Here is a 26,949-nt window from a genome sequence, read left to right as displayed (position 1 = left end):
CTGCTTCTCCACCCCTCCCCCTCTCCTTCCTCTCTGTCTCTCTCTTCCTCTCCCACAGCCAAGGCTCCATTGGAGCAAAGTTGGCCCGGGCGCTGAAGATGGCTCTGTGGCCTCTGCCTCAGGCGCTAGAATAGCTCTGGTTACAACAGAGCAACGCCCCAGATGGACAGAGCATCGCCCCCTGGTGGGTGTGCCAGGTGGGTCCCTGTCGGGCGTATGCGGGAGTCTGTCTGACTGCCTCCCCGTTTTCAACTTCAGAAAAATACAAAAAAAATGTTTTACATTAAAAATAATACATTTTTATTTTAGAAGCTTTAGAAGAAACAGAAAAACAAGAAGAAAAAAAGATACAGCTACTTAAAAATAATCACTCTTAACAATTTTGGCATATTCCTCTAGACATTTTATTTATGCATGTATATATATGTTCTTTTTACATCATGCTATACATAGTTTTCTAACCTATTTTTTTAACTTACAATGTACTCAGTGTATATATTACATACCCTCAAATGTTTTTGCCTACATCATCATTTGGGGTGCTATTCCACAGTGTATGTGAGTAATCTCACTGGGAAACATGGCCAATGTCATAAATATTCTATTTTTCAGCCTTTCAGGGAAATAAGGCACCATGGTTACTAGGGAGGGAGTATCCAGGCCCAGAATTCAGTAACCAACACTAGGTCTAAAATCACACAGAACATGCTTCAGTCTTTCTTTGATAAATCAGGAATATTCTAGAATGACTTTCCATGTGGAAGTAAACACCCTTTGTTACTTGGAAGATCAAAGGTTCACTGACCTTGCATAAATATTGTTTTCAAGACTGCTTTTGAAATTTATTTGTGCTTGAGAGTCCTGACAGAACCTCCCACAGATGGTGGTAAGACTAAGTGTGGAAAGTGCCAAGGCTGGTCATATCGCGGTCTATGGGAACACCTTCTCTGGTGGGGCTGTGTCTCTGGCTGAAGAGAATTCTTACTCATATTTAGAGTACTTCCCCTGCCCCTACACACATACACAAAACTATATTTTATATTTACAAAATTCCCACTTGGAAGTTGCCATAGAATATAAATCCAAGTGGATTTCTCCAGAATGTACTACTACTACTGATCAGAAGTTCCACAAGTTCTGATTTTAACGGAAAACCAGCAACATCTCGTCTCTAGATGGGAATTTCAACAATGAAGCATTTTAGGTGATTTATATGGAGTTCTCTCTAAGCTAGTTTCACAGCCTGAATAAATGAATGTGTTTTTGTAGACTGTAAGGATTAAACAAGGTTAAGAGATATGGGTCAGGTTAAATACCTAGTAGTTGCTAAAATGTATTCAGTTTATTTACTGTAAAATTCTTATTTAAAAGAAAGTACTTCCGATAAAATGTCAGACCCGGAATTAAACTTCTCCGACTAAAACCAGTTATATAAAGAAAACATTTGTCTAAGTCAATTTGAGGTCACCATTGATTACTCTGAGGCAAAGGAGGCATTATTTCATGCTCCCCATCAGTGGAAACATGATCTAAAGCTTGTAAGTGTGAGGGGTGGTGGCAGGGGTTGGGGAAGGAGGGACTGCCCCCTTCTCATCTCCTTCAAGAAGAGCTGATCTGTCCCTGGACATAGGGACTGGTTCGTGGCCCTTTGGGTTCGTCCCATTAGCACCCAGCATGGCGCCTGCATAGAGCTCACGTTCTTAGATATTACAGGTGAGGAAGAAGAGAGGGTGAGCAGAAAGGGAGGGTCCGGTCCCCCATGACCCTCTATGAACCCACGACAATCCTTCGGCTGATGGCTCCCGGCAAGGTGTAGATGAAGAGGACCAGGAAGATGATGAGGATGATCAGAATGAAAGCGATGATGATGTACTTCTTGTAATTCTTCCAGATGAGGTGGTATAGGCACTTGAAGGGGCTCACGAACCAGGAGAAAGAGGTGTCTGGGCGGCTGAGAGAGAAGCAAGAGAAAATTAGGGAAGGGGGACGAGCTGTTCACACACAGAATTCTCGAGAGCTCAGGACATACTCCTGACTCCCACTTCTCTGCAAGGAGAAGCCCAAGAACAGGGAAGAAGACAATGTTGCCTTCAAGCAGAAGCAATCTATCGTTCTAAGTAATAATGGTTCCTTAACCTTTATAGTTTGGTCTGGAGGAGGGCAAGAGTCTGGTTAGAACCCAGACAGAGGTCTGAGTGCCCTTCATCTCACCAACCCTGATCCGCTCCAACCGCACCTCTTCCATGAAGCCCTCCCTAACCACTCCAGTCCATACTGATCCCCCTCATTTCTAGTTCCTATCTTACCGATCATTTGACGTAGCCCCTTCTTGAACATAACATTTGTCTTCTACACTATAACAGCTACTTTATAAATCTGTGTGTTCTCCCTAAACAGCTTGAGGGCTCCTGGAAGGCAGAACTTATGTCTTATATTTCTTCAGTGTTCTTCAAAGTGTTTTTTTTTTAGTAGGTACACACTGTAGGAGCTCAATAAATAATTTTGAATTAACCAATAGACACGTTCTTAACACTATGATAGATGAAAGGTAGGTTAGGAGAAGGGACCACTTATCTTGAGAGACTTGGAGTCTGGGAACGGAGGGCACAAATACAATTTGAAAGATTTTATATATACATTTTGTACCTGTATATATTTGCTTTTTAATAGAGATAGAACCATAGATTAACTTGAATAGAGTAACCCTTCTAGTAATTCTACATCTGGGAATTTACTTCAGGGTAATAATTCATACAGGGGAAACATTTTTATCATATTATGTTAATGGGGGAAAAGGTAGATATAAATTCACAGCAAAGGATAAAGAAAACATGAAGAGAATTTTGTATGCATGGTTGGGAAAGGAGCAGAAAAATATTCACATGAAATTCATATTCACGTAAAAATGACTAAAAAATAGAAACAGAGACACAGAGACATGGAACAGAGTGACAGCTGTCCAAGGGGAGGGGGTGGGAGACTGGACGGTAGAAGGGGAAAGGATTAAGCAAAAGGAACTATGTTTATATAAAACACACAGACACAGCAGTGTGGCGACAGCCAGCGGGAAAGGGCGTGGGGGCAGGTGGGGGTGGGCAGAGGGGGTAAGACGGGACAACAGAGACTTGGCTTGGGGTGATGGGCTCATTATCAGTGTGCAGATGATGTTTTATTGAACTGCACACCGGAACCTGTACCCTAATAAATTCAATTAAAAAATAAATAAATGGCCCTGGCTCGTTGGCTCAGTGGAAGAGCGTCCTTCTCGCATGTGGAAGTCCCGGGTTCGATTCCCGGCCAGGGCACACAGGAGAGGCGCCCATCTGCTTTTCCACCCTTCCCCCTCTCCTTTCTCTCTGTCTCTCTCTTTCTTCCCCTCCCACAGCCGAGGCTCCATTGGAGCAAAGCTGGCCCCGGCGCTGAGGATGGCTCCATGACCTCCACCTCAGGCGCTAGAATGGAAAAATACAATAAATAAATAAATAAATAAATAAATAATATATGAAATTATTCTATATGTAGAACTGCTTTTGTGGTCGTATTACAGAAAAGCACCCTCCCCACTTGCCTCTATTGTTTTTAGAATATTTTTCAGTGATAAAAATTAAGAGCTATGTGGCTTGGAAGGCAACTCTTGGCTGCTTCCAGGTTTCTCAGTCCTCCCGGGGGTCCGTGCAAGGAATGCCCCACCCTCCGATGTGGGGGCTGCAAAGGGCTCCCGGTTTCTGACGCTCCCACCCCGACTCGACTCACTTGGGCTTGGCCAGGGGCTCTGGCTCCTTCCGCGCTTTCCCGACGGGATTCTTCTCAGCTTCCTCTGCAGTAACGAGGTGGAACTCCGCCTCCACCTTCCCCTGCACGGAGGCAAGAGTTTCAGTCTATCACAGAGATCTGCTGGGGCACCGCCAGCCTTCTAGAAAAGTATTATCATGTGGGAGAGTGCCAGGAAGTATTTTGACTATCCTGCTGCTTTATTTGAGAAATAGTGTTACTTTTTTGGTCCCGGGAGGAAGCCATTTTTATGATGAACAATAAATACCCTGAAATGATGTTACTGTTGAGTTCTGTGAAAAGAGAGAGTCCCACATGTACACAGACATGTATACTCAGTCACATGTACTATTTAATTTGTAATCATTTACCATCCGAAGAAATAGTAATTATAGAAACTTACAGTGGTTGGAAAGTGGACCACTTAACTGAGTGCAGAACCCTTGGAAATCTATCACCTTTCTTCTCTGTCAGTGAGTCTTGGAAATAAGTGGGTATGTCCTCACATTTGCTGAATGGCTTTTCTGTCATCCTTCATTGTTCTTGTTGTCCTTACTAATTGCTTTATAATTACCTTTCTATTCTACCACTTGTGATGTACGCCTTAGGTTATCGAAGAATGAGACAGGACCTCTGCTAAAGTTAATGGTCATTCTTTCTTGTTCATTCATCACCTCCTACTTTATGCGCCCCCACCCACCCCCATATGCTAGGCACTGTTGCAGGCATTGGGTACTTAACAATGACTAAGAAACTTGGGTCCTATGTCCTGGCACAGTGAATAGAGCATTGGCCTGGAGCGCCAAGGTCACCAATTGGAGCCCCGGGTTGTCAGCTTGATCCTGAGGTCACTGGTTCAAGCCTCAATCAGGGCATATATGAGAAGTAATCAATGGCACAGCTAGATGGAACAATAAGTTGATGCTTCTCTGTCTCTCTCCCTGGAAGGAGGGAGGGAAGGAAGGAAGGAAGGAAGGAAGGAAGGAAGGAAGGAAGGAAGGAAGGAAGGAAGGAAGGAAGGAAGGAAGGAAGGAAGGAAGGAAGGAAGGAAGGAAGGAAGGAAGGAAGGAAGGAAGGAAGGAAGGAAGGAAGGAAGGAAGGAAGGAAGGAAGGAAGGAAGGAAGGAAGGAAAGAAACTAGGGTCCTTGATCTCTTGGAGCGCCGGTTCTCGGTGGAGGAGACTCTCGCCTGCCTCCTTTGGTTCTGTGGATGGGCTTCTAGGTGACAGGAGGAAACAGAACTGGGAGGGGACTAGAGTATCACTAAAGTACTTTAGCACCTATGATTGCTATTAAAGCTTGTCTTCATGAGTCACACAGGACTTCTGAGGCCTGGTTGATTTCCCAGCCTAGTAGAAAGATCTAAGTTTCTGATGAGCCAATGGTCTTATGTTAATTTACCATATATTCACCCTGAAAGAGCCAAGACTCCTTAACAAGTACGTTTGGTTGCTGGCAGCCATGAAAATGCAATCACAAGAGTATCTAGAGAGAAGTAGAGTATTTGGGGTGAGGTTGAAGCCAGGAAAGGGAGGCAGTGGCATGGTTGTCTGAACCAGTAAGGAAAAACAGTGGCTTTTATTTCAAGTGAAGTCATGAGTTCAAACCCTGGTGGTTTCACTCATCCTTTAGACGAGAACCTTGGCCCAACACATAATGCATTAAATGTGCTATGATCTGGAGATGTTCCTTAAAAACATGTATATATGTACTTCCTCATTCCTACTGAAAGATCTTGGCCCCATAGGCAATAGACTTGCCTATATGGGCACTCAGGAAATATTTGAAAAACAGGAAAGAAACAATATAGGGTTTCTCTTTATTCTAATCACTCCTCTACACACTTATTAACAGTAAAGTAATGGTAATGTAACTCTAACTGTAATTGCAATGCTTTATTGAATGTCCACTTTGTTCCAAGTGTGTATTATCTATCTATATTTGTATATCCATCTGTCTGTCTTTCTATTTAATCTAATACAGCTACAAGTAAGATAGGTCTCCTTTTTATTGATGGAAAAATAAAGCCATAGAAGTCAAATAACTTTGTCAAGGCCACACAGGCCACAAGTAGACCAACTGGAAATTTAAACCAAGGTCTGTGTGATTCCAAAGCTCATGCTCTTTCCATTATAGCAGGTTGCCTCCCAACCTATCCATCCACTTGCCAGATAATTGGACTCACAGTTTTATGAGGACCTTCCCAACACTAATGTGAGATGATTCCATGTTGGGCCTCAATTCCCTTTGCTATCAAATGGCCAGCTGCTCTTTAAAGAGCTCTGGCTCTACCCTTTAGAGTTGGAGCTCAAGAAGCCACTGCAAGACTGGACAGCTGGAAGAAACCCAAGAGGCCAGCCCCCAACTCAGGCAACAAGGATTTCAACTGCAAACAGAGAGTAGTTCCAGAGCTTTTACAGAGGTGACTTAAGTGCCACTGAGTAGTACATTCGTGCACTGGGGGACCCATACAATTCCTCTGTACCTGAAGGAGTGTCAGCCTAGTGCCTGCAAAATGGTAACCGCTTAAAAAGTGAAGCTGTTACTGTGACACTTTTCACAGATAGAAACACACAATTTAATGAGAAGCGTATCCTGCCCATACAGAAAACACCTAGAGATGTCCCAAGGACCCGTATTCCCACAGAGACTATGAAATTAATCCTGCCCTAGGCACAGGAGTCATCAGTTGATACCATGAAGAGCCTTGTCCCTTTGTCCCCATCCTGCCTGAGTGGTCCCAAGCATGTATTTCGTATCTTAAAGGCAGCAGGGGGAAGGTGTTTACTGACATATTCTGATAAATGCTGCTCCTCAACCCCTATCTCTCCACACAGAGGGTTCCATGTCTTATTTCAGTCATCAGTATTCCACCAAGCCCCAAGTATCTGTCTTGAGCTAATTATAGCTTCCAAATGTAAATTTAAGTCAGAGCTAGAAAAAAAAATAAAAGAACAGTTCGAGAGACTATTAACCTAATGACACCTACGGATGGAAGGAAAGGTCCTGAAAAGATGAGACTTGTTGTTACTGCCCGTGTTTTTCATGGGCTTCAAGCCTCACCATTCCTAGAGCACGACGCCTCAGGGAGGCCGAGACGTGACTGCTCAGCCCAGACGCAGCTTCTTCAGCAATAATTCTTGCTCATTAACACATACCTCTCACTGGCACAAGAGGGGGCATTCAGGGTGGGGACGTCTGCTGGCAAAATCCTTTAGGAAGAGGAATACACACACATACACACATACATACACATGATATATACATATATATGCATACATATATGTACATGTGAGTATGTGTGCATGACCTAATACAGTCACATTCTAGACCTAGGAATTCCATTTCTAGGTAGCTAAATTAAGAAAATAATTCAAAACTTAGAAAAAGCTTTCTACACAAAGCTAAGTCGTTATGCTTTTGGATGTTCAAACTGTCCTGTTTGTCACAATAAGATGTCCCAGACTCAACCTGCGTTGTATCTGCCCTGGACCTGCAGTCAGACATTTCTCCAAAGATGCTGGGTTTCTTTTAGTAGGAGCTGGTTTTTAAAAAACCAGAGTCCAGGTGCTAGGAGTCTTCTTTGCTACTGGGAGATTTTTTACCTTTTCATCATCCTATGTTCTTGAACTATTCATGTTCTGCCCTGCTTGACCCCTCAACTCCCTCGGAGAGAGTGAGATCCCCTTTTCCTCTCTTCCTCTCGAGTGTGACTGACACTTTGAGTATTCCACGCGTGGCTGCATTGTTGATGCACCTGTTCCCCTCAAAGGACTCTGAGCTGGCTGAGTGTAGAGGCCATGCTTACTTCATTTCAGAATTCAGCCATTCCTCGATCAATTCATTGATTGAGGGTCTATTATGTGCTAAGCTACAAAGCCAGAACTGAGTCCAGAGGCTGCCAGGGAGCCAGCCCTCAGTAAGTGCCGAGCAGAATGGGGAAGAATGGGCCTGCCTGGAGCCTCACTCTCTCCCCCGATTCCACCAATCGGGGGTGTGGGTGGGGGTTAAACTGAGAATGGAGAGAAGAGAACAACTGTCTGACAACATAATAAAACCAGGCACCCTGGAGTCCGGCTGGCAACTGTCATTCACCCCGTCATGTCCAGAGGGAATCCTTGCCTCGCACCCACTGGGCCCCAGAGCAGAGGGAGAGAGAACTCGCTCTCTATCCAGACCTGCTACCAGAAGGGTCCTGACCTGCACGTGCTCCTGCCCCTGGCACAGGAGCAGGCTCGCCCCACGGGGAGGTCAGCAGCAGAGAAAAGAGGCCCCAGTGCAGCTGGGTCCCTCTTCTCAATGTCCCCGCTCACGTAAGTCGTCCCCCCTCCCTTGCAGAGGCTAGGAAAGAGCAGAAGAAACTTCCTCCCCAGTATTCATGAAAGGTCTGAATTTCTATCGCGTGTGCCACACAGTAGGACCAAGTTGGCAGTGCAGGACAGGGGTAAATGGCTCTCCCGACGGTGACTCTCTTGAAGTTTCCAAACGATGGATCACTTTTTATACTGTAGCAGGTTTGAGGTATTTATGTAGAACTTTACATCAGTTAGGACCTGCTGCATAATTTTAAGAAATGTTAGAAGAAGAAAAAAACACACAAAACAAATGAACGCCAAGGGCATAAGTTCAGGCCAGAGGATAGAAAACCAGCCTGACAGAGATAGCTATTAAATCAAGTATGCTGAAATGTGGAAGGCTCAATGCATTTATAAAGCGTTCAAAATTCTTGCTTCTCAGCTGAGCCTTTGCCCTAAAGGGCTCTATGTCATTCACTGCAAGACGCTTCACTTTGAATTTCACAAAATGACTCCTTTAAAGAGCATAATGTTCCCTGCCTGCCCCCACCCCATCTCCGACAGCTGTCACTTACTGTGAGTTCTTTGCTTTTAGCAAAAGGCCACCAGCCCCGCACTCGCTTTTGCTGGAATATGGAGATCTTGCTCTCCTCACTTGCATTTTCAAACCTGGAGAGATCACAGGCTTTGGCAGACTTGGCTGCTCTGGGGAAGCTATTAAGATTCATTTCTAGGGAGCCTGTGAAAAGATGTTCATAACAGTTATGGAAGGGTTTTAAAAATCAATTGCTCAGCCATAAGAAATGATGACATAGGATCATTTACAATAACATGGATGGACCTTGATGACATTATACTGAGTGAAATAAATAAATTAGAAATAACTAAGAACTATATGATTCCATACATAGGTAGGACACAAAATTGGGACTCATGGACATAGATAAGAGTGCAGTGCTTACCAGGGGGAGGGGAAGGGAGGGGAGGGAGGGGGTGGTCGGAGGGAAGGGGCATAAAAAAACCCAAATAAAATGTGACGAAGGACAATTTGACTTTGGGTGATGGGTATACAACATAATCGAATGTCAAAATGATCTGGAGATGTTTTCTCTAAATCTGTGTACTGTTGACCAATGTCACTTTGTTAAAATTAATTGTCTAAAGAAAATTTAAAAAATAATAATAATTAAAAAAATCAATCACCATTCTTATTCACCCATTCATTCATTGATTCATCCATTAACCTCCCTTCCTCCCTCCCTCCCTCCCTCCCTTCCTCCCTCCCTCCCTCCCTCCCTTCCTCCCTCCCTCCCTCCCTCCCTCCCTTCTTCCCTCCCTCCCTCCCTTCCTTCTTCCCTCCCTCCCTCCCTCCTTTCCTTCCTTCCTTCCTTCCTTCCTTCCTTCCTTCCCTTTTTTCTTTCTTTCTTCCTTTTTTCTTTCTTTCTTTCTTTCTTTCTTTCTTTCTTTCTTTCTTTCTTTCTTTCTATCAATCATCCATTTATCCATCCATTCATCCATCCACTAATCATTCAATCAGCGTCATATTGCATGACTAGCATGTGCTAGGTGTTGGAGATACAACCAAGACATATTTGGTGCCCTCAAAGCATTATTAATGTGGTAGCAGGTAGGAGACCAGGGCAGAGCTACAACATGAAACTCTCAAGCCTCAGTGTCAGATGTCATTGCTGCTAGTAGGTATCTCTGCTCCCTGGCTGTGGTCTGAATTGCATGCCTATCGTCTGAGCCTTCCCCTGCCTTAGCGTAGATCAGCCTATGAGAACTCCCTTCTCCTATGAGAACTCACTTACTTCTGAGTCCACTAAACCCCTCCAGGTCGGGGACTAAGTCTTACTGTCTTTGTAGCTACCCTCTAAGACCTTATTAGGTTCTCCACAATGTATTCTCAATGAATGAATATAAGGCAGATTAAGATCATGTCCATGAGAGCCATGAGAGCACTATATATCTAAGAATTTCCCCTATTACACAAGTAATATCTGTTATTTGCGAATATTCAGAACACGCACATAAAGAAAAAAATACTAGAAAAAATTTGTGTAATTCTGTCCTATTTTTATGTATGTCTTTCTCCTTGACTGTCTGACTATCACTCCCTCCTACACATATAAGCAAATATTTTACAGAAAGGGGATTTTTTCCCTACACTCTTTTTTTACTTAATGCATCCTGCATATCTATCTATTCAATTCATTAAATATTCTACTATGAGTCATGGCTGCGGGGTTATAAGTTATTGAGTGCTTACTATGTATGAGGCACCATGCTTAGTTTTTAAATTATATTATCACATATCAGCTCCCAACACCATCTGAGATATGCAATGTCACTATCCCCATGCTTAAAACTGAGGAAAACTGAGGCACAGAGTTAGCCACTAATTAGCTGAAAATTTAACAGCTTCTTAGTGGTGGAGCGAAGATCAATTTAAATCTGTATGAATATGTATCCTCCACCCTATGGAAACACCAAACTTACTCAGCAAATCCCCTATTAATGACCGTGTAGAGCGCTTCTAATTTTTTTACTATCACAAATAGCACTAACAATATTAACCTTGTAGCTAAATCAGACCAAGCTCCCTACACCAGGGACACAAACCCTTAGCCTTCATCTGAGCTTGATGAAGCCAATGGCTCACCCAGAAAGTCATCCGAGGACAGCCTTTCAAAATCCCAGACCTGCAGCACCAACACGGCTGGCGTCTTACACTCCATCTTCTCTAAGGAAAAGATGTTCTCCCGCTTGGTGATGACCATTTGCTTCTCAGCTGGGAGATACTGGAACGGAAACAGGAAGCGCCAGTTGAAGTTCCCCTCGCCCGTCAGGGAGTTGTAGTGCACGTCTGTCTCCTGCTTGTCATCTTCCAAACCCTTTATCCACCTGAGTAAAGGTAGAGAAAGAAATGAACACTCAGGGCACATTATTCAGGTACCTGTATAATCGAGAGTGATTTAACGAGTCCCAATGTGGTCACAGACTATAGTTTTAAGATTATCATACACTTAGATTTAGATGGACGTTTCCATTGACTCTAAAAGGGAAAATAGAGGTTAAAGGGTCTGAAGCAGGAACAGATTCTCATTCTAAGGCAGGTTGGGGAAGGGCATTCAGTTGTTGCTGGATAGACCTGAAGCCCATGCAATCAAGAAGGAAAATTCAGGACATGTGAAAGTAGATCTGCTTTCCTTTCTCCCAGGGAGCCCTCTGTGTCAGGGACGCCACCAGGGCACCTGGGTGTTACAACAAGATTACCCATGACATCGAGCCTTCTAAAACTGGCCTAATTTAGACCTGTGATATCAAGCCTGTATCTGGCCCCCTTCTCTCTGGCTGTGGGTCTCAAACACCCAACAGCCTGCATGAGTGTGGCATGGAAGGCATGAGGGCTGCCTACACTCACTTTGGTTCCAATCCTGGCTCTACCACTTCCTAACTGTGCAGCCACAGATCAGTTATCTAACCCCTCTGCACCTTTGTTTGATTTGGACAGTGGAAACAGTGACAGCACCTAGTTCACAGGGTTGTCCTAAGGAATTATATGAGATAATATCTATTAAGTGCTTTTGTGTTCACCAAATTATCTATACTGTTATTTCTTCTTAGTGTTAGCTGGTCTTCCTCCTCCAAACCCAGCATAAAATAAGCTACCATTAATATATTTTCTCCTTGTACACAGTGAATTGATTATTGAGAAAGATAATTTTTATATAAACTAATTGATAATTCCAAACAAGTATATCCTGAAAGCAGACATCCCCCTCCCCCCCGCCATGTCCCCGCCACAGAATAGGGAAGGTAGACATTCCCTCATGTAGAAGTGATACCATTTGGGGTGTGAACACAATTATTTAGCTAAAGATGGTGCTCACTCAAGCAATATATATGTGGTATCTGTTATGAGGGAAGGAGTGAGCTAGATGCTAGAGGAGTGAAGGAGAGCAAACAGAGATAGATGGTCCTTGACTTCATGGTGCTATAGCCATGGAGGGAAGGGGGTAGAGGGGTATGGGTGGGGTAGCAGGAGTCACCAGAGAGAGCAGTGCAAAGGCCCTGTGCAAGAAGGGAAAGAAGCTCGGTGAACTAGAGAGCAGAAAGCCAGGGGGAGCACTGAGCCAGTGAGATGAGGCTGCAGAGATAGGCAGGGGCTACTCATACGGGGCATTTTAGAACATGGTAAGGATTTGAAATTTCTCCAGAGAAAACAGGAGGCCATGAAAGGTTTTTAAGTATATAACTGAAACAATCAGATCATGGTTTGAAAGGTAACGCGTGTTTCAGCATGGAAAATAAATTATTAGAGGCAAGAGTGAATATGGAGAGACCGATTCGTGCAGTGTTGGTGTTTCAGTGGCCCCAGCAAGAGATGACGGGGGAAGGACTATGGTGCTGGTGCCATGAAGGTGGAGAGACATGAGCAGTGCTGATAGCTATTTGAGAGGTAAAAAGAACCAGAATTAATGGCATACTAGACATGGGGCATCGGTGAGGAACACGGTTTCTGGGTTGGGGAAGAAAGAGATACCAAGGTGAGGCTAAGATGAGTTTTTTTTTCCCTAGGGGTATGTGTTTATGACACTTTTCTTTCTGATCCTTTCCCCCTTATCTCTGTCTGTGACTAGAGGCTATAAGAAAGCCTACAAAGGCATCTGTGTTATAGCCAAGATGTAAAATCCTAGTTCCCTTAGTCTTAGGTTGGTATCTTTATCAGTAGAACTAGCAAATAGGAAAGTTTAAGTTTTAGCATTTGTATTAGTCTTACAATCTTTACAGTCTTATCACTTAATCTTTTAGTCAATAGAACTACATCTCTCTACTTCCTGCAGGTGAAAATGTATTTTGAATGTCACCAAAAAAAGCTTAACTATCCAATATTTAATTTAAAGTAATGCTTAAATAATAAGATTTTCTCACAAAAACATTTTCATAACTTAATAATTCTATTTTTTAAAAAAAATTCCCATTGATTCAAGTGAAGAGAGAGAGAGAGAGAGAGAGAGAGAGAGAGAGAAAAGCATCAACTCGTTGTTTTACTTAGTTGTTCCATTTAGTTGTGTACTCATTGCTTGCTTCTTGTATGTCGCCTGACCAGGGGTGAAACCCACAATGAGTTGACGCTTTATCCACTGAACAACCTGGCTAGGACCAAGATATTAATTCTTAACAAAATGACCAAATAAGACAAGCATTTGACAAAGAAAGTGAGCTTATATAGCAAAGTGAGTAAGATGACTCCTTTTGTGGGATGTGAGTGGCGTAGCTTCTATGAGGTTAGGGGTTAAAGAGGCGAGGAAGGTACGGATAAGGAGGATGGAGTTGGTTGGTGACCTTACCCTTTAACATAAATATCACTTGACTTTTGTCCTGTGAAGATATTCTCATCTTCTAGAATGACATCTTCAGTGTTCCAGATGGTTACTCTTAATTCATATCTGGGAGAAGGGAAGGCAGCATTGGGTTGAAACTATGAAAACTGAGTCAACAGGTGTCTGTGTGATTCTGATATTGCTTTGAATCTGCAAGTCTCCTCAACCTTACCAAAAATGTCAACATTTAAGGTCTTGGCTCCATCAAAACCAAGTGTCCCATTTGGAGTCACCAAGGACATAAATTTCTCTGTGCAGATCCTTCTCCCATCAAATAACATTTTTCAGAATGTTGAAGCTGAGTAGTATAGTCCCTACCATAAAACAGGGGCCACCATTCCAATCTCCACATGCACTCCCTGCTGTAATTAGCCAGGTAGAGCGTGAGGTATAATTATCAGGTGCCCATTGACCAATGTAACACCTGAGACACCAAATCAGATGTCATGATTGTTCAGTCTGCTACCACAGTCCCTTCTCCTGAAGGTGGGTTGCAGCTGACTTACCCTTTTGGTTGCCTTGGTGAAATGTCAACAGGAGGTCCAGGCTGAGGCATGTCTTTGGGAAACATGTCCACCCACATCTGCAGGCGGCCCTTGTTAAGAAAAGAAGACTTCCTTTAACTTTGGGGGCGGGGGAGGGTATCACATGAGCAATTGTCATTCATGTTTTAACAGACCTCTTTACGAGAAATGGATGTGAGATACAGCTTGGTAGCTTTATACCTGTTTAGAATATTTGTTGAAAAGGCAGAACTTACATTTTAGTTAATAATTAGTGAGAGCAGGAGAAGGTCAAGCAAACTCTTGTGGAGTATCTGCTCTTGGTAGACATAGAGCTATGCACTTGATAGGTATTATCCCATTAATTCTGCTAATATCCCCACTGGTAGGTGTTATTATTCCTGCTGAGCAGATGAGCAAACATCTTGCCCATCCAACGCCCTTTTCTGTTGACTCCAGAGACTGCTCTTTCTATAAACTCCTGAAAAGTAACAAGATGACAATACTGTCCGTGCTTTATTGTTTCCAATGTACCTAAACATCTATCACCTCCATTAACGCTCATCCTAGCCACATTTCTGTGGGACATATTAAAAAACTAAGGCTGAGAGAAGTCAAAGAAGTGATCTGAAATCCTGCAGCTGATTAGTGGCAGAAGATGATCTTCCATTCATTGCCTTGTATATATCATATTTTGTTTACCCTGTTACAAGGGATTTAGGAGCCCATGTGGGGAGAAGGTCTGGTGGATTCCATGCTCAGCTCTGTTGAATGCATTCTAAGTACTGTCAGCTGAGGCAAGAACATCTGGACTGGGATCGTCAGGGGGGACTTTATAAGAAGAAAGTGGAGCACTAGAATGGGAAGTATATTAATGAAGTATGTGGGGGAGGGGCTTTGTTTAGAGAAAAAAACTTTCAAAGGGATAGGACAATTTGGGAAAGAAGAACCATTAAAAGTGGGATGCTTTATTGTCTAAAGATACAATAACATTCAGCTTTGATTAACAAGTCACACCTGACAGGCAAAATGAAGGATTCCAGTAACTAAGTGATTTCAAACATCATAGTAAGTTTCAGGCAACAATCATAAGCTTCTACATCTGACAAAAGTTCACCTTTTCAGGACATTCCCTCACATATGCTGTCACTAGGTTTACACCCCAATACCACTGGGGTACAGGAGTAACATGGGTTTTCCAGCCCCGTTATACTCAAGTTCCTGTGCTTTGCCCAAATCACACAGCGAGTTGAGTCCAGTGCTGAGACAGGACTAGAGACTCAAACTGCCTGGGGTAAGACCCAGCTCTACTTATCAGCTGAGTAACTTTGAACAAGTTATTCAAACTCTCTGAACCTTATTTCCTCATCTTAAAAGGGTCATAATAAGTACATCATGAGGCTATATTAAGGAATTAGAGTAAGATGACCCATACAGCCCTGTTTGCCTAGGAAAATTCTTTATACCCGCATAATTATTAATAGTGACATCTTTCGCTTCCAAAATGGCCACCGTTTGGATAAACAATTCTATGATAATCCTAATTATGTAAGGTCATTTCTGCAAAGACCTTGTACGCAGCAGCCTCTTAATGAAGTTCAGCTTCTCTCCCCTTTTCTAGTTATTTTTTCCCCACAGTTCCTTCTTGCCAGATCCTCAAGGTAAGACACCATCTATTGCTTCTCTGGGGAAGCTAGTGGGTTGTGTGCTTACTGATAGATTTTTGGACAAGGGCTTGACCACATCCAGTGGGTTTTGAAGTTTCCCAAATGTCATGATTCTTCCAAAAGAGTTTGATTGACAGCTCAAATTATAAAAAGGAAACAGCATTAAGTCCAACAGTGACTCTAGGGCCGAGTTGCTCTACCCCGACATTGCCGACATTTTGGGCTGACTGATTCTGCGTTGTGGGGAGCTGTCCTACACAGCGTAGGATGTTTAATAGCATCCTGACCTTTGCCCACTAGACATCAGAAGCACCTCCACCCACTGGAGACAACCAAAAATATTTCCAGGCATTGCTAAATGTCCTAGGGCAGGGCAGTGCGTGTGTCAAAACCGTCCCCGTTTGAGAACCATCTTTGTAGGGTGCACAAGATGAACTTTTAGGGGAAAAGTCACAGTACTTGGGGATAAACACCCCTGTCGGGGCCAGAACTGCCTTGGCCAGTACCTGCTCCATTCCTGGCTTATCCTTGTGGTACAGCGGCCGGGTTTCTATGTGCTCAGGGACCAGCTGACACCCCACCTCCGGGATGTCATTCCAAGAGTGTAAAACCCTGAGGGCCAAGTGCTCATAAGACTCCACCGTCTCATCTGCATGGAAGAAAGAAAATAAAGAGACCTGTCAGCTGCACGTTCCTGCAAGGTGACAGGGGTGGGCTATCAGATGCGTTTGTAAACACGCTTCAAGCTTCTTTTAAATACACCGAGGCATAAGAAAAACCAGCAAAAGAGAAAAAGAACGAGGAGAGAAAGGAAAGAGGTGAGTGTAACGTGGCAGGGAGGGGAGAGGGATTGAAAGCTTAGAGAGCGAGACAGGGGACGGGCTTGATAAGAAGACCCAGAGAACAGCCAGGGGTCTAGGAACACAGGGCTTCTTGAATCGGATTCTCCAGGGTTTAGAAATCATGAGCTGGGCCTCAGGGTTCTGGAGAAGATATGTTTCTTACAGATGCAAAACTTTCTGCTAATTCCATAGTGTGAGAAGCCCTGGGGAATTGGGGTGACCCTAGACTAGGTAGTGAAATGGGCACAAATGGTTCATGGATGTCTCCTACCTTTTCTCATTATTGTTCGGGATTTCCCTCTTACTGACTCCTGCTCACAGAAGAGCTTCTTTGATTCATTATTTTACCAAAGAAGGTAATTCAAGATAACAATGACTGGTAGAAACATTATTTGCATTATAAGGTAAAAATTGTTGAAAGGATCAAATCTTCTTGACAAAGCTTAGAATGGTCATATGTGACATAGGAAACTAAATGTGTTAAAAAAAAAAAAGAAGAAGAAGGTGAGGGGCACAAAGAAATCTCTGGCCTGACAAGGCGGTGGCACAGTGGATAAAGTGTCAGATGGGGATGTGGAGGACCCAGGTTCAAAACCCCGAGGTCACCAGCTTGAGTGCAGGCTCATCCGGCTTGAGCGCAGGCTCACCAGCTTGAGCGCAGGGTCACTGGCTTGAGCGTGGGATCATAGACATGACCCCATGGTTGCTGGCTTGAGCCCAAGGTCACTGGCTTGAGCAAGGGGTCACTCACTCTGCTGTAGCCCCCGGCCAAGGCACATATGAGAAAGCAGTCAACTAGGGTGCTGCAATGAAGAATTGATGCTTCTCATCTCTCTCCCTCCCTATCTGTCTGTCCCTATCTGTCCCTTTCTCTGACTATCTCTCTCTGTTTCTGCCACACACAAAAAAGAAAAAAAAATCCCAGAAATCTCTGGGTAGTAATTGCAATCAATAAAAGTTGATGCAAACAATTGAGTAATTAATGGACTAAATCTTTGTCTTGAGGTTTAATCCATCAAGAACTGATCTTGATGAACATAATTTCAGGTTTTGGGTGGGCACAAAACCGTTTAATCATGAAATACAGGATATTGACCAAGGAACTAAATTGGCTTAATAAAGTATATTATGAATGAGAATAGTTCTCAACATAAATTCATCAATATGTCATTAATACACCATCTCAGTGTCAGTTAACTCTGCATGTAATAACATTCAAGAAGATTTTGGGCTCAAAACAACAGGGTTAAAAAAAATTTGGCATCAGTGATGGGATCAACACAGCAGTGTCAAAACATCATGTGGCATGTCCTTGATCATTGGGCTCTTTGTCTCAGAAGCACAGCACCAAATATGGGCAATTTTTAAGCATCAAATAGACAAGGGTGATGGTGCAAAAACTGTTCTGTGTCATTAAAGTAAAGGTGACTTTTCTTCTCATCCTAAGTTTATGAAAGGCTCCCTGGGGTCTTCCTGGTAGGTGCCACGATGCTCTTATGTAAAATCTTCTTCTTAGTGTTGGAATAAGAGAGTCATTGGTATAACATTTATGGGAGTAATTTGGGTTGTGTCCAATGATTTATTGTGTATAACGTTCTTTATATGGTTATTGCCTATCTTCTGATATACCAGTTCTACTTCTATGATTTCTACTGTAGAGACATCAGAATTGTGCAAAAATATGTATAAGGAAATGCATGGTAGCATTAAGTGTCAGTATGAAAAGTAGACACAATGTGAGTAAATGGTACAACCCTAGAAGTTAACAGTATCAATGACCATTTCAAAGCACAAAAGAGAATTGTCATAATCTATTGGAAAGAGAAAAGGCAGGACACAAAACTATATAGCACATTTACAATTCTGTAAAAATGTGATATACGGCATACACCCACACACATGCATACCCAGACTGTAAGGCAACATACCAGCATGCAGGATGCTTATCTTAGATTTGGAGGATTATAAGTGATTTTCATTATCCTCTTTACTTTCCCATATTTTCTCCCATGAGCATGCATTACTTTTACATTAGATGCCCACTGTCCCTGGCCACAGAGACCACCAGAAGCAGGCTTTTCAGAAGAGCCAGGTCAACAGGCTACGTTGTGGGGAGTTACCAGAGTCCTCTTCGGTAAAGACTGTTTTCCCAGAAAAGACCTGGCTTCCTATCTGTATTTTCCCAGGACGAAAGTAGGGTCCATCCAGCTTGTTGTCTTTGCAGAGCTTGGTGAGGATTTCGGTGGGTTTGGACGCATCTCTCCAGGCATTGTAGCCTTCTCTGAAAAGTGGGGGAAGGGCAGATGGGGTGAGGCTGGCTTCCCCTGGAAGGACATATGCAGCGTCCCTCTTCAAAGGGCCACCTCAGTATGACCTGTGTGGTTTCCTACCTGCCAGTCTATACACCTCGTCTAGTGCTTTTGTTTTGTCTTCTCTCTTTTCTGATCAACACCTCTGTATGTGTATTCTTGTATGAAAAGCAGGACTTCTAAATAGCTTGACATAAAAATCCTTGGCAAGAAGTTGTGTTTGTCTTTTAAGAAATATAACTCAAAAAGTTTAAAGTAAAATTCACATAACATAAAATTCGCCATTTGAAAGTTGACCACTCCAGTGGCAGTTAGTACATTCACAATGTTATGCAACCACTACCTCTATCTAGTTCCAAAAAATTTCCATCACCCCAAAAGAAAACGCTGTGCCCATTAAGCAGTGACTGCTCCTTCCTCCTCCCCCGGCGTGGGGCAGTCACCAATCTGCTTTCTGTTTCCATGGATTTTGTTGCAGGTTATTTCTGTCTAGCCTTTGTGCTGTTTCTAGCAGAATAGCCATTTGGCTGCTGTTTATTCTGAGAGGAAAGCCTCGCTCACTCTTTCAGTTCCTCTGCGTCCTCCCTCCTCTCCCTCTGCTCGTCTCACCCCCAAACCATACTGTCGACTCACGACACAGGCGGAACGTCTACACATGCTGTTGTTTCGCTAATCAGTGGTTTTCCTGGTGCTGAGTTTCTAAATCTTTCCAACCTCTTCGTCTCTTCAAAACCAGCTGTTGGTTTAAAAGTTATTAACTGGCAAAGAAATGCTGTCTAAGAGCCATGGTCAAGATGAGCTTGGGTTTCTCTGCACATGGGGACACAGAAGTCCTCAGAATTTAACTTGTCTAAGCATTTAAATCAATCAAAACAAGGCTATCAAGCAGTTATCTTACACTGTACCAGAGATCCAAGGATCCTGGAAAGTCCACCCAAACCCTGCCCAGGGCCACACACAGAGGTAGGTGCCCTTGTCCTGTTTTAAAACCTTTTCAGTGAACAGAAGTTATAACTTCGCTGACAAAACCATTTTACTTCCTGGTAGTTTCCTGGTGTCTGGCAATTATTCTGAACAAAGGATGCACCACGTTGGCCTGTGGCACCCTTCCCGGGCCTCAGAGTAAGAACAGCCAATCACTTCTGGGAATGGGACCCTCTCAGGTACCCGGGCTTAGGCAGTCACTACGGTCCCTGAACTGAGCTGGCTTTCTGGGCTCAGCAGAGCAGGGCAGCAGGAGAGGCTAGTCTGAAAATCACACCAGGAAGGAACCAGCAACTCGGACTCTGCTCATGTGAGTCGAACTGGGGACAAGCCTTTTGCAGAGCCATTTGGACATTTATACTAAAAGTCCTCAAAGCATGCATTCCTTCCAATGGAATGAAAGCTGGGTGAATTATCAGAGGGGTGTGCAGTGGCTTATGTGTGCGAATGCTGATTGCAGCAGTATGCATAATAGAATAAAGGAGAAAAATATAAATGCCCTGAAGTTCATGAAGGCAAATTACTTATATCAATTTATGTTATATTTATATGATGGAACACCATAGAGCTATTAAAATCATGATTTTGAAGAATATCAAATAATATAAAATGCTTATGATACAAGGGTTAGCGAGATAAGTAGTTTACAAAATTGCACAGAGAGTATAAATCCAACTTTTGGGGGAAATAACATAGAAAAAATACTAAAAGAAACTACATAAAAATTTTTCAATATGAGTTATCTCTGAGTGGAATAATTTGAGCATTATTCTGTATTTTTTGTGTTTCCTAACTTTTCTACAATGGATATATATTATTTTATGTTCAGAAAAATATTTCTGAAAGTAGACCATGAAAACTGAATGAATGTTTTTATATTTTCTTTGCTAAAATTTGTAATTATAAGCTTTTTATTTTTTAAGGGATCAGATACAACATATAAAGTTGATAGTCTAGGCCCTGGCCGGTTGGCTCAGTGGTAGAGCATCAGCCTGGCGTGCAGAGGTCCCGGGTTCGATTCCCGGCCAGGGCACACAGGAGAAGCGCCCATCTGCCTCTCCACCCCACCCCCTCTCCTTCCTCTCTGTCTCTCTCTTCCCCTCCTGCAGCCGAGGCTCGGAGCAAAGATGGCCCGGGCGCTGGGGATGGCTCCTTGGCCTCTGCCCCAGGCGCTAGAATGGCTCTGGTCACGGCAGAGCGACGCCCCGGAGGGGCAGAGCATTGCCCCCTGGTGGGCAGAGCGTCGCCCCCTGGTGGACGTGCCGACTGTCTCTCCCCGTTTCCAGCTTCAGAAAAATACAAAAAAAAAAAAAAAAAAGTTGATAGTCTATATTTTCAAATTAAGCAGAATTCAAAATTTTTGTGAAATGTGAGAGTTTGGCCCATACTCCCCTCACTGTCAGGTTGGGGATAACACCATGAATTTTGAGAGAACCGAATGAGATACTCCAGGTAGTGTGCTTGGTGTACCTTCAGTTCCCATAGGATATTGACATTTGTGTTACATTAACCCTTTGAGTAGTGAGTTTTTTTAATGCTCACTGATCCCTGGGAGTGAGTTTTTTTTTTTTCAATAAATGAAATTAGTTCCAGTTTCAGTTTTATTAACTTAAAATAATGTTTGTTTGATAACCAATTTATGGAAACAAGAAGAACATACATTTGCCTTTTTAAAATATTGCCTTACACGTTTTTAAAATAAAAATTTTGTACGCTCGTACTCTGGCTGGTCAGGAGACATGAGGACGATGAACGTTTGTACTAGTCAAAGGGTTAATGAGGCTTCCTCTAGCATGACTCCCCATTGGGCAGCTGGCTGAGTGAACACATACAGTTCAGCTCTTGACTCCTGAAGAACCCACCCAGCCCCAGCCACCCTCCAGTGCAGTGAGCGTCCTCCTCAAACCAGTCCTGCTGACGTGGAGCCCATCTGAGTATTCCAGCTGAGCCTCGGCTGGCGCTCCGGGAGCAGGGACCACCTGAGGCCACGGCCTCAGAACACCAACAATGTCTCTGCGGAGAAAGAAACTTACATCTCGTACTGGCTCGGCAAGCCGCAGATGGCCCGGTGTTTGCTGTAAAAGCGGTTCTCCAGGTCAATCCTGGTCTCGCCAATGAGGTCGTCCGTCCCGATCATGTCATGGTCGTAGATCAGGACGGAAAGCAGGGACTCCTTTGGGAACGTGGCCTGGATCTCAAATGACCTGCAGTCCAAGTAGAGGCTTCAGGAGTCAACAACATGTGGCGACTACGGAACGTTGCCCACCCTCACATTTCGCTAGCCTGCAGTGCATATGAACGCACTACACGCTCGCCTAAAACAATGTGCAATTCTGTTGTCACTTTTCAGTGGCTCATAATCTCTTCTTTCGTGGGCCACCAATTGCCGTCTTTCTTAGGATGACAGCTAGATAGAGAGGAAAAACCTTGGGTTTTGGTCTCAAACTGATTTCCAACCTTGGTTTCGAATCAGTAACTTCCTGGTTGTAAAACTTTGGAAAGGTACCTCATCCCACTCAGCCTCCTTATGTGTGAATGGGGATAAATGTCTTCTTTAGAAGACAACATAGTGGTTATAAATGTTGTTTTTAGAAAGCACACATTTTACTTTCAGGCATTTAACTGGTGCCCATTGAATGGCCATTCCCTGTCTCATCCACTTCTGCTTCATCAAAGAGTACCAGCTGAGTTTCTGTGGAATGAAAGCCCCGTCGGAGATGGACAGTTCATACAGACACGGAACTACAGGACTGGACTGCTGTCTCCACGAGACTGGGAGCCCCGGGGAGCGGAGCCGCCTTCCTCATCTCTGCGTGCTGAAGCCTGCACCTCACCTGCAGAGGGTGGGCAACGTGTCCTTGAGCTGCCAGGGGCTCAGGGACCACCATATCCAACCCCTTCACATCCTAGACATAGAAATGAACATCTCAGAGCACAATGACTTGGCCAGGAGCCTAAATCGGACCTCGCTAATATAACTGCCAGTTTTCTGGCTCTTTCCAGGATGCCACACCAGTGCAAGGTGTCCAAGGGAACATCAGTGCTGCTGCACTTCCTGTGACAATGCAGTATCCATGAGGCTGAGCGTCAGAGAAGATAAGAATGACACTCTGCATTATAGGAAATGACTACCCCGAAATCCAAATCAAGACACACCAATGTTTCCCTCGCTGTTTCTGACTCTGGCTGCCCTGGGACAAGGCAGGGTGGCCTGGGGGCACGGGACAGAGAGGAGGCGAGGAGGAAGAGAGGGTAAGGGCCCATTATTTCCCTGCGTGTCCACCGGCCTGGCCGGGCTGCTGCCGGCCTGGTCAGAAGCACGGAGCCCTGCCTCTCGCTCCCCAGTGTGGCAGAGACTGCAGTCACAGCTAAGCCCGCGCCGATCACCGTGGCCCAAGAGAAGAGAGCAAAGGGGCGTGGCCCGAGAGAAGAGAGCAGAGGGGCGTGGCCTGAGAGAAGAGAGCAGAGGGGCGTGCCCCGAGAGAAGAGAGCAGAGGGGCGTGCCCCGAGAGAAGAGAGCAGAGGGGTTCCACAGCTCCAGTGACCGTCCCTGACAGGCGGCTCTAGCAGGCCAGCGGGAGGGCTGGATGGGAAGAAATTAGTGTCTTCCACCCGAAGACACCATATTGCCTCCCTGGGGCTCTAAGTTTTGGATTTTAAACAGAACCTAATTGATTCTGGAGGCATCTCACAAGGAAGCCTCCAGCTGCCTGTCTCTGACCTTAATTGTCACATGGCTGCTGCCACCGAGAAAGAACTTCTCTAGTGCTAACTGCCCCTGGCAGCCCTGACCCACTACTCAATTGCTCCTTCATCTCCCTAAGCTGTGCTCACTCACGAATTAACTGCTCCTGAATTTTCAGTAGGGTTGTCATTAAAAAGAGCTACTAGGGCCCTGGCTGGTTGGCTCAGTGGTAGAGTGTTGGCCTGGCGTGCGGGAGTCCCAGGTTCGATTACCAGCCAGGGCACACAGGAGAAGCGCCCATCTGCTTCTCCACCCATCCCCCTCTCCTTCCTCTCTGTCTCTCTCTTCCCCTCCCGCAGCCAAGGCTCCATTAGAGCAAAGTTGGCCCGGGTGCTGAGAATGGCTCCATGGCCTCTGCCTCACGTGCTAGAATGGCTCTGATTGCAGCAGAGCAACGCCCCAGATGGACAGAGCATCGCCCCCTGGTGGGCATGCCGGGTGGATCCCGGTCAGGTGTATGCAGGAGTCCATCTGACTGCCTCCCCGTTTCCAACTTCAGAAAAATACAAAAAAAATAAATAAATAAAAAAGACCTACTAAAAACAGCCCACCAGGCCCTGGCTAGTTAACTCAGTGGTTAGAGTATCATCCTGTGATACTGAGGTTGAGGGTTCAGTTCCTGGCCAGGGCACATACAGGGAAGCAACCAATGAATGCACAACTAAGTGGAACAAGAAATGAATGCTTCTTTCTCTCTCTCTCTCTGTCTCTCTAAAATCAATCAAAAATAAATAACTAAATAAAAAAAAAGAAAAAAGAAAGTCCATGGTTGGACTTCCAGTCACCCAGGGAAAAACTAGGCTTCTACTAATCGGTGTGTCAATGAGGTACAATCTCTAGATACAATGGTGGTTTGAGAGAATGCACCATGAACTGGGTAAAAACAGCCTTGTTGAAACATTTAGGGCCTCTAAGCTTCAGAGCAAAAATGTCCCACTGTTTCTTTGTTCAGTTATTTATTCTTTTGTTTATTCATTTGACATTTATTACACATGCACTATGAGCCAGGCACTGTGGTTATTAAGAAAATGAGGAACCACCGAAGTCTGCAGGCACGTACCACCTCCCTGGAAACTGATGGAGGTTTATCCATCCATGTGTTCATGTACTCACTCATTCACCATTCATTCATTCACTCATTCATTCTACAAATGCTTTTTGGGCCTGTGCTCTGTTCCATGCTGTGCCTTAGGTGCTGTGAACATGCCATTGAGCAGGCTAGACCACGTCAAGCTTGGAGCTTACCATCAAGGGAGAGACTGGAAATAGCCAATAAACACATAAACATGTCAATTTATGTCAGAGGCTATAAAGAAAAGCAGGCAAGGTGCCAGGGGCTGGGGTGGAGCCTGTGGCATTTTCAGACAGAGGTAAGCCTGCCATGCTCCCTGCTGAAACACTGCAAGATTGAGCCAGCAACTTTTATCCCCAAGTAACCCTTATATACCCATCTAACAAAACATCTACACATGGAGGGCTTCTGGAAGAGAGTCTCTGCAATGCCAAGGCAGGAGAGAATATTCCATCATCCCTTTCTCCTGTTTACAATAGCCATAAGTGTGGGTAATAAACCCAGTGTAATTCAGGGCTCTGTGATGAGAGTAGCTAATAAAAAGTGACTACAAAGCACTTGGCAAATGAAGTGCTCATTACATAAACCTCACCTCAGGATCAGGGAGACAAGGGCGCGTTTCCCTGTCATCATTTTAATCATTCTCATAAAACTGAACAGGCAAAATCATTTGTTTCATTCCCTCAGGAGCAGTAAAGTCTGCGTCTGGTGCTGATCAAATGTCAGAGGGTCCGAGGTGGTGACCATAAATGTAAATGAATTCAAATAAGGCTGATGGAGATTTCAGCCCACGCTCCTTATTACTTGGGGGAAAAAAAGCAATGAAATACAGTTACCATGTATCCATTGCTAAACTGATTATTAAGGGAGAGAGAGAGAGAGAAAGCTAATGTGTTAGGAGTATCTCCTACGGGCTAGCATAGACAATGGGTGAGGTGCTACATATGTAATCTTCTAAAGCACCTGAGAGTCCAGGGTCACTGTTGTTACTTTACAGATGAGGAAAACTAGGATCAGAGAGGTTAAGCCACTTGCATAAAGTTTTCTAGCCTGCATGTAGCAGAAGGAAACCCATATGTACTTGGCTCAAAAGTTAACATCCGTCAGTGCACAGCTCAAGCAAGGAACATGAAGGTATGACACACCTGGTAGAAGATAGTGGGGGTGGTAGGGTTTCTGTGACCTGGGGATGCCTGCTTCACCTAGACATGCAGAAATGCAGTGCTTTGTAAAACACTTAGCAAGAAAACAGAGTACAAGCCGGGGGTACAGCTCAGGGGTCACCTCAAAAGAGCTGCAAAAATGATATGATGAAAAAATCCCTTTGGTCGGAGACAAGACCAAAGTTCTGGCCCTGTCTCCTCCACTCATGAGCTGTGTGAGCCTGAATAAGTTTCTAAACCTCTCTGGGCCTTGGTTGCCTTGTCTGTAAAAATGCAGGAGGCTGAATCTAGGCAAGATTAAGATCTAGGAAGACCACAGGCATGAAGATCATCATGCACCACCTCGTCCCTGAAGGGACCGAGGGAAGAATTTGGCCTTTCTCCAACGAAGGTCCGGTTTGGTCGGCTGGTTGGCTACGATCACAAGCAGGAGTCAGCATTGACCTCCCGCCACCGTTTACTCGATGCATACTCGTGTACACAGCAGTCCTTCACTCCCAGACACACAGAAGCAAATGCAGAGAGGACAACGCAATGCCACCCAGATAGCCACTGACCTTCCAAACACTGGGTTCAGCTGCTTGGGGATGTATTTGTCGCGGTCTTTGATTTCCGTTTTGCCAAGCTTGAGCACAATGTAGGGGTCCGATTTGCCGTCGGGATCAGCAGGGCTGAGATTAAATGCCTGGGGAGGAGAAAGGAAATCCCCTTGGTCTGGTGGTTCTCAGCCCTGGCTACACACGGGGCCTCCTGGGAGTTTTTTAAAAATATGCCCAAGTTTCATCCCCAGACATTCCAATTTAGTTGGCCCTGGGCTTTGGGATTTTTAGAAGATCCCTAAGTGACTCTAACGCACAGCCAAGGTTAAAAACCACTGCTTCAGCCTCTCTGTTTTGCTGTTAAAAGAAGAGTTATCAGCTTGACCAAAGTTCAACACCCCAGGGTCGTCTCCCCAGTAAAAAGCAGTGCTTGGCAGGGAGTCATGAGGAGTACCCTGGACCAGGAGGCAAAAGGCATGAATTCAAACTCCGCTTCTGGTTCTAAGTGGTCTGAGATCTGTCTGTAAAATCATGGGGTGGACCCCCAAAGACTCCTCCCAGAAGGAATGGGCTCTGAGTCCATGACCCCGTTAGTTTTACATTTAGCGCTGGCTGGTTGGGTAGTGATCTGTTTCTCAGAGTGAAGTCTGATCCCCAGACGGACGCGCTGGGC

The 26,949-nt window shown here is 44.5% G+C and overlaps 1 protein-coding gene and 1 non-coding gene across 3 annotated transcripts in view; one reads left to right on the top strand and one right to left on the bottom strand.

Annotated features, from left to right (window-relative positions):
* Positions 1–388: 388 nt before the first annotated feature.
* The window catches only part of FER1L6 (fer-1 like family member 6), a 135,868-nt gene continuing 109,307 nt past the window's right edge, over positions 389–26,949 (bottom strand). For both annotated transcript variants that reach the window (XM_066379448.1, XM_066379449.1), the window contains 10 exons: positions 26,295–26,422; positions 21,791–21,961; positions 18,585–18,745; positions 16,129–16,271; positions 13,959–14,047; positions 13,420–13,518; positions 10,728–10,969; positions 8,641–8,804; positions 3,754–3,854; positions 389–1,951 (listed from right to left, as the gene is read on the bottom strand). In XM_066379448.1, the coding sequence (XP_066235545.1) occupies positions 1,768–1,951; positions 3,754–3,854; positions 8,641–8,804; positions 10,728–10,969; positions 13,420–13,518; positions 13,959–14,047; positions 16,129–16,271; positions 18,585–18,745; positions 21,791–21,961; positions 26,295–26,422 (1,482 nt within the window). In that variant the 3' untranslated portion in view covers positions 389–1,767. The remainder of the gene's footprint in view (positions 1,952–3,753; positions 3,855–8,640; positions 8,805–10,727; positions 10,970–13,419; positions 13,519–13,958; positions 14,048–16,128; positions 16,272–18,584; positions 18,746–21,790; positions 21,962–26,294; positions 26,423–26,949) is intronic.
* On the top strand, positions 3,230–3,305 carry TRNAA-CGC (transfer RNA alanine (anticodon CGC)). The gene has a single exon. It is a non-coding gene; the product is annotated as a tRNA-Ala (tRNA).

The sequence above is a fragment of the Saccopteryx leptura genome, chromosome 3, assembly GCF_036850995.1.
Source record: "Saccopteryx leptura isolate mSacLep1 chromosome 3, mSacLep1_pri_phased_curated, whole genome shotgun sequence".
NCBI classification, from domain to species: domain Eukaryota; kingdom Metazoa; phylum Chordata; class Mammalia; order Chiroptera; family Emballonuridae; genus Saccopteryx; species Saccopteryx leptura.
The sequence above is the reverse complement of the archived record's forward strand: the minus strand, read 5'-3'. Positions and strand labels throughout refer to the sequence as shown.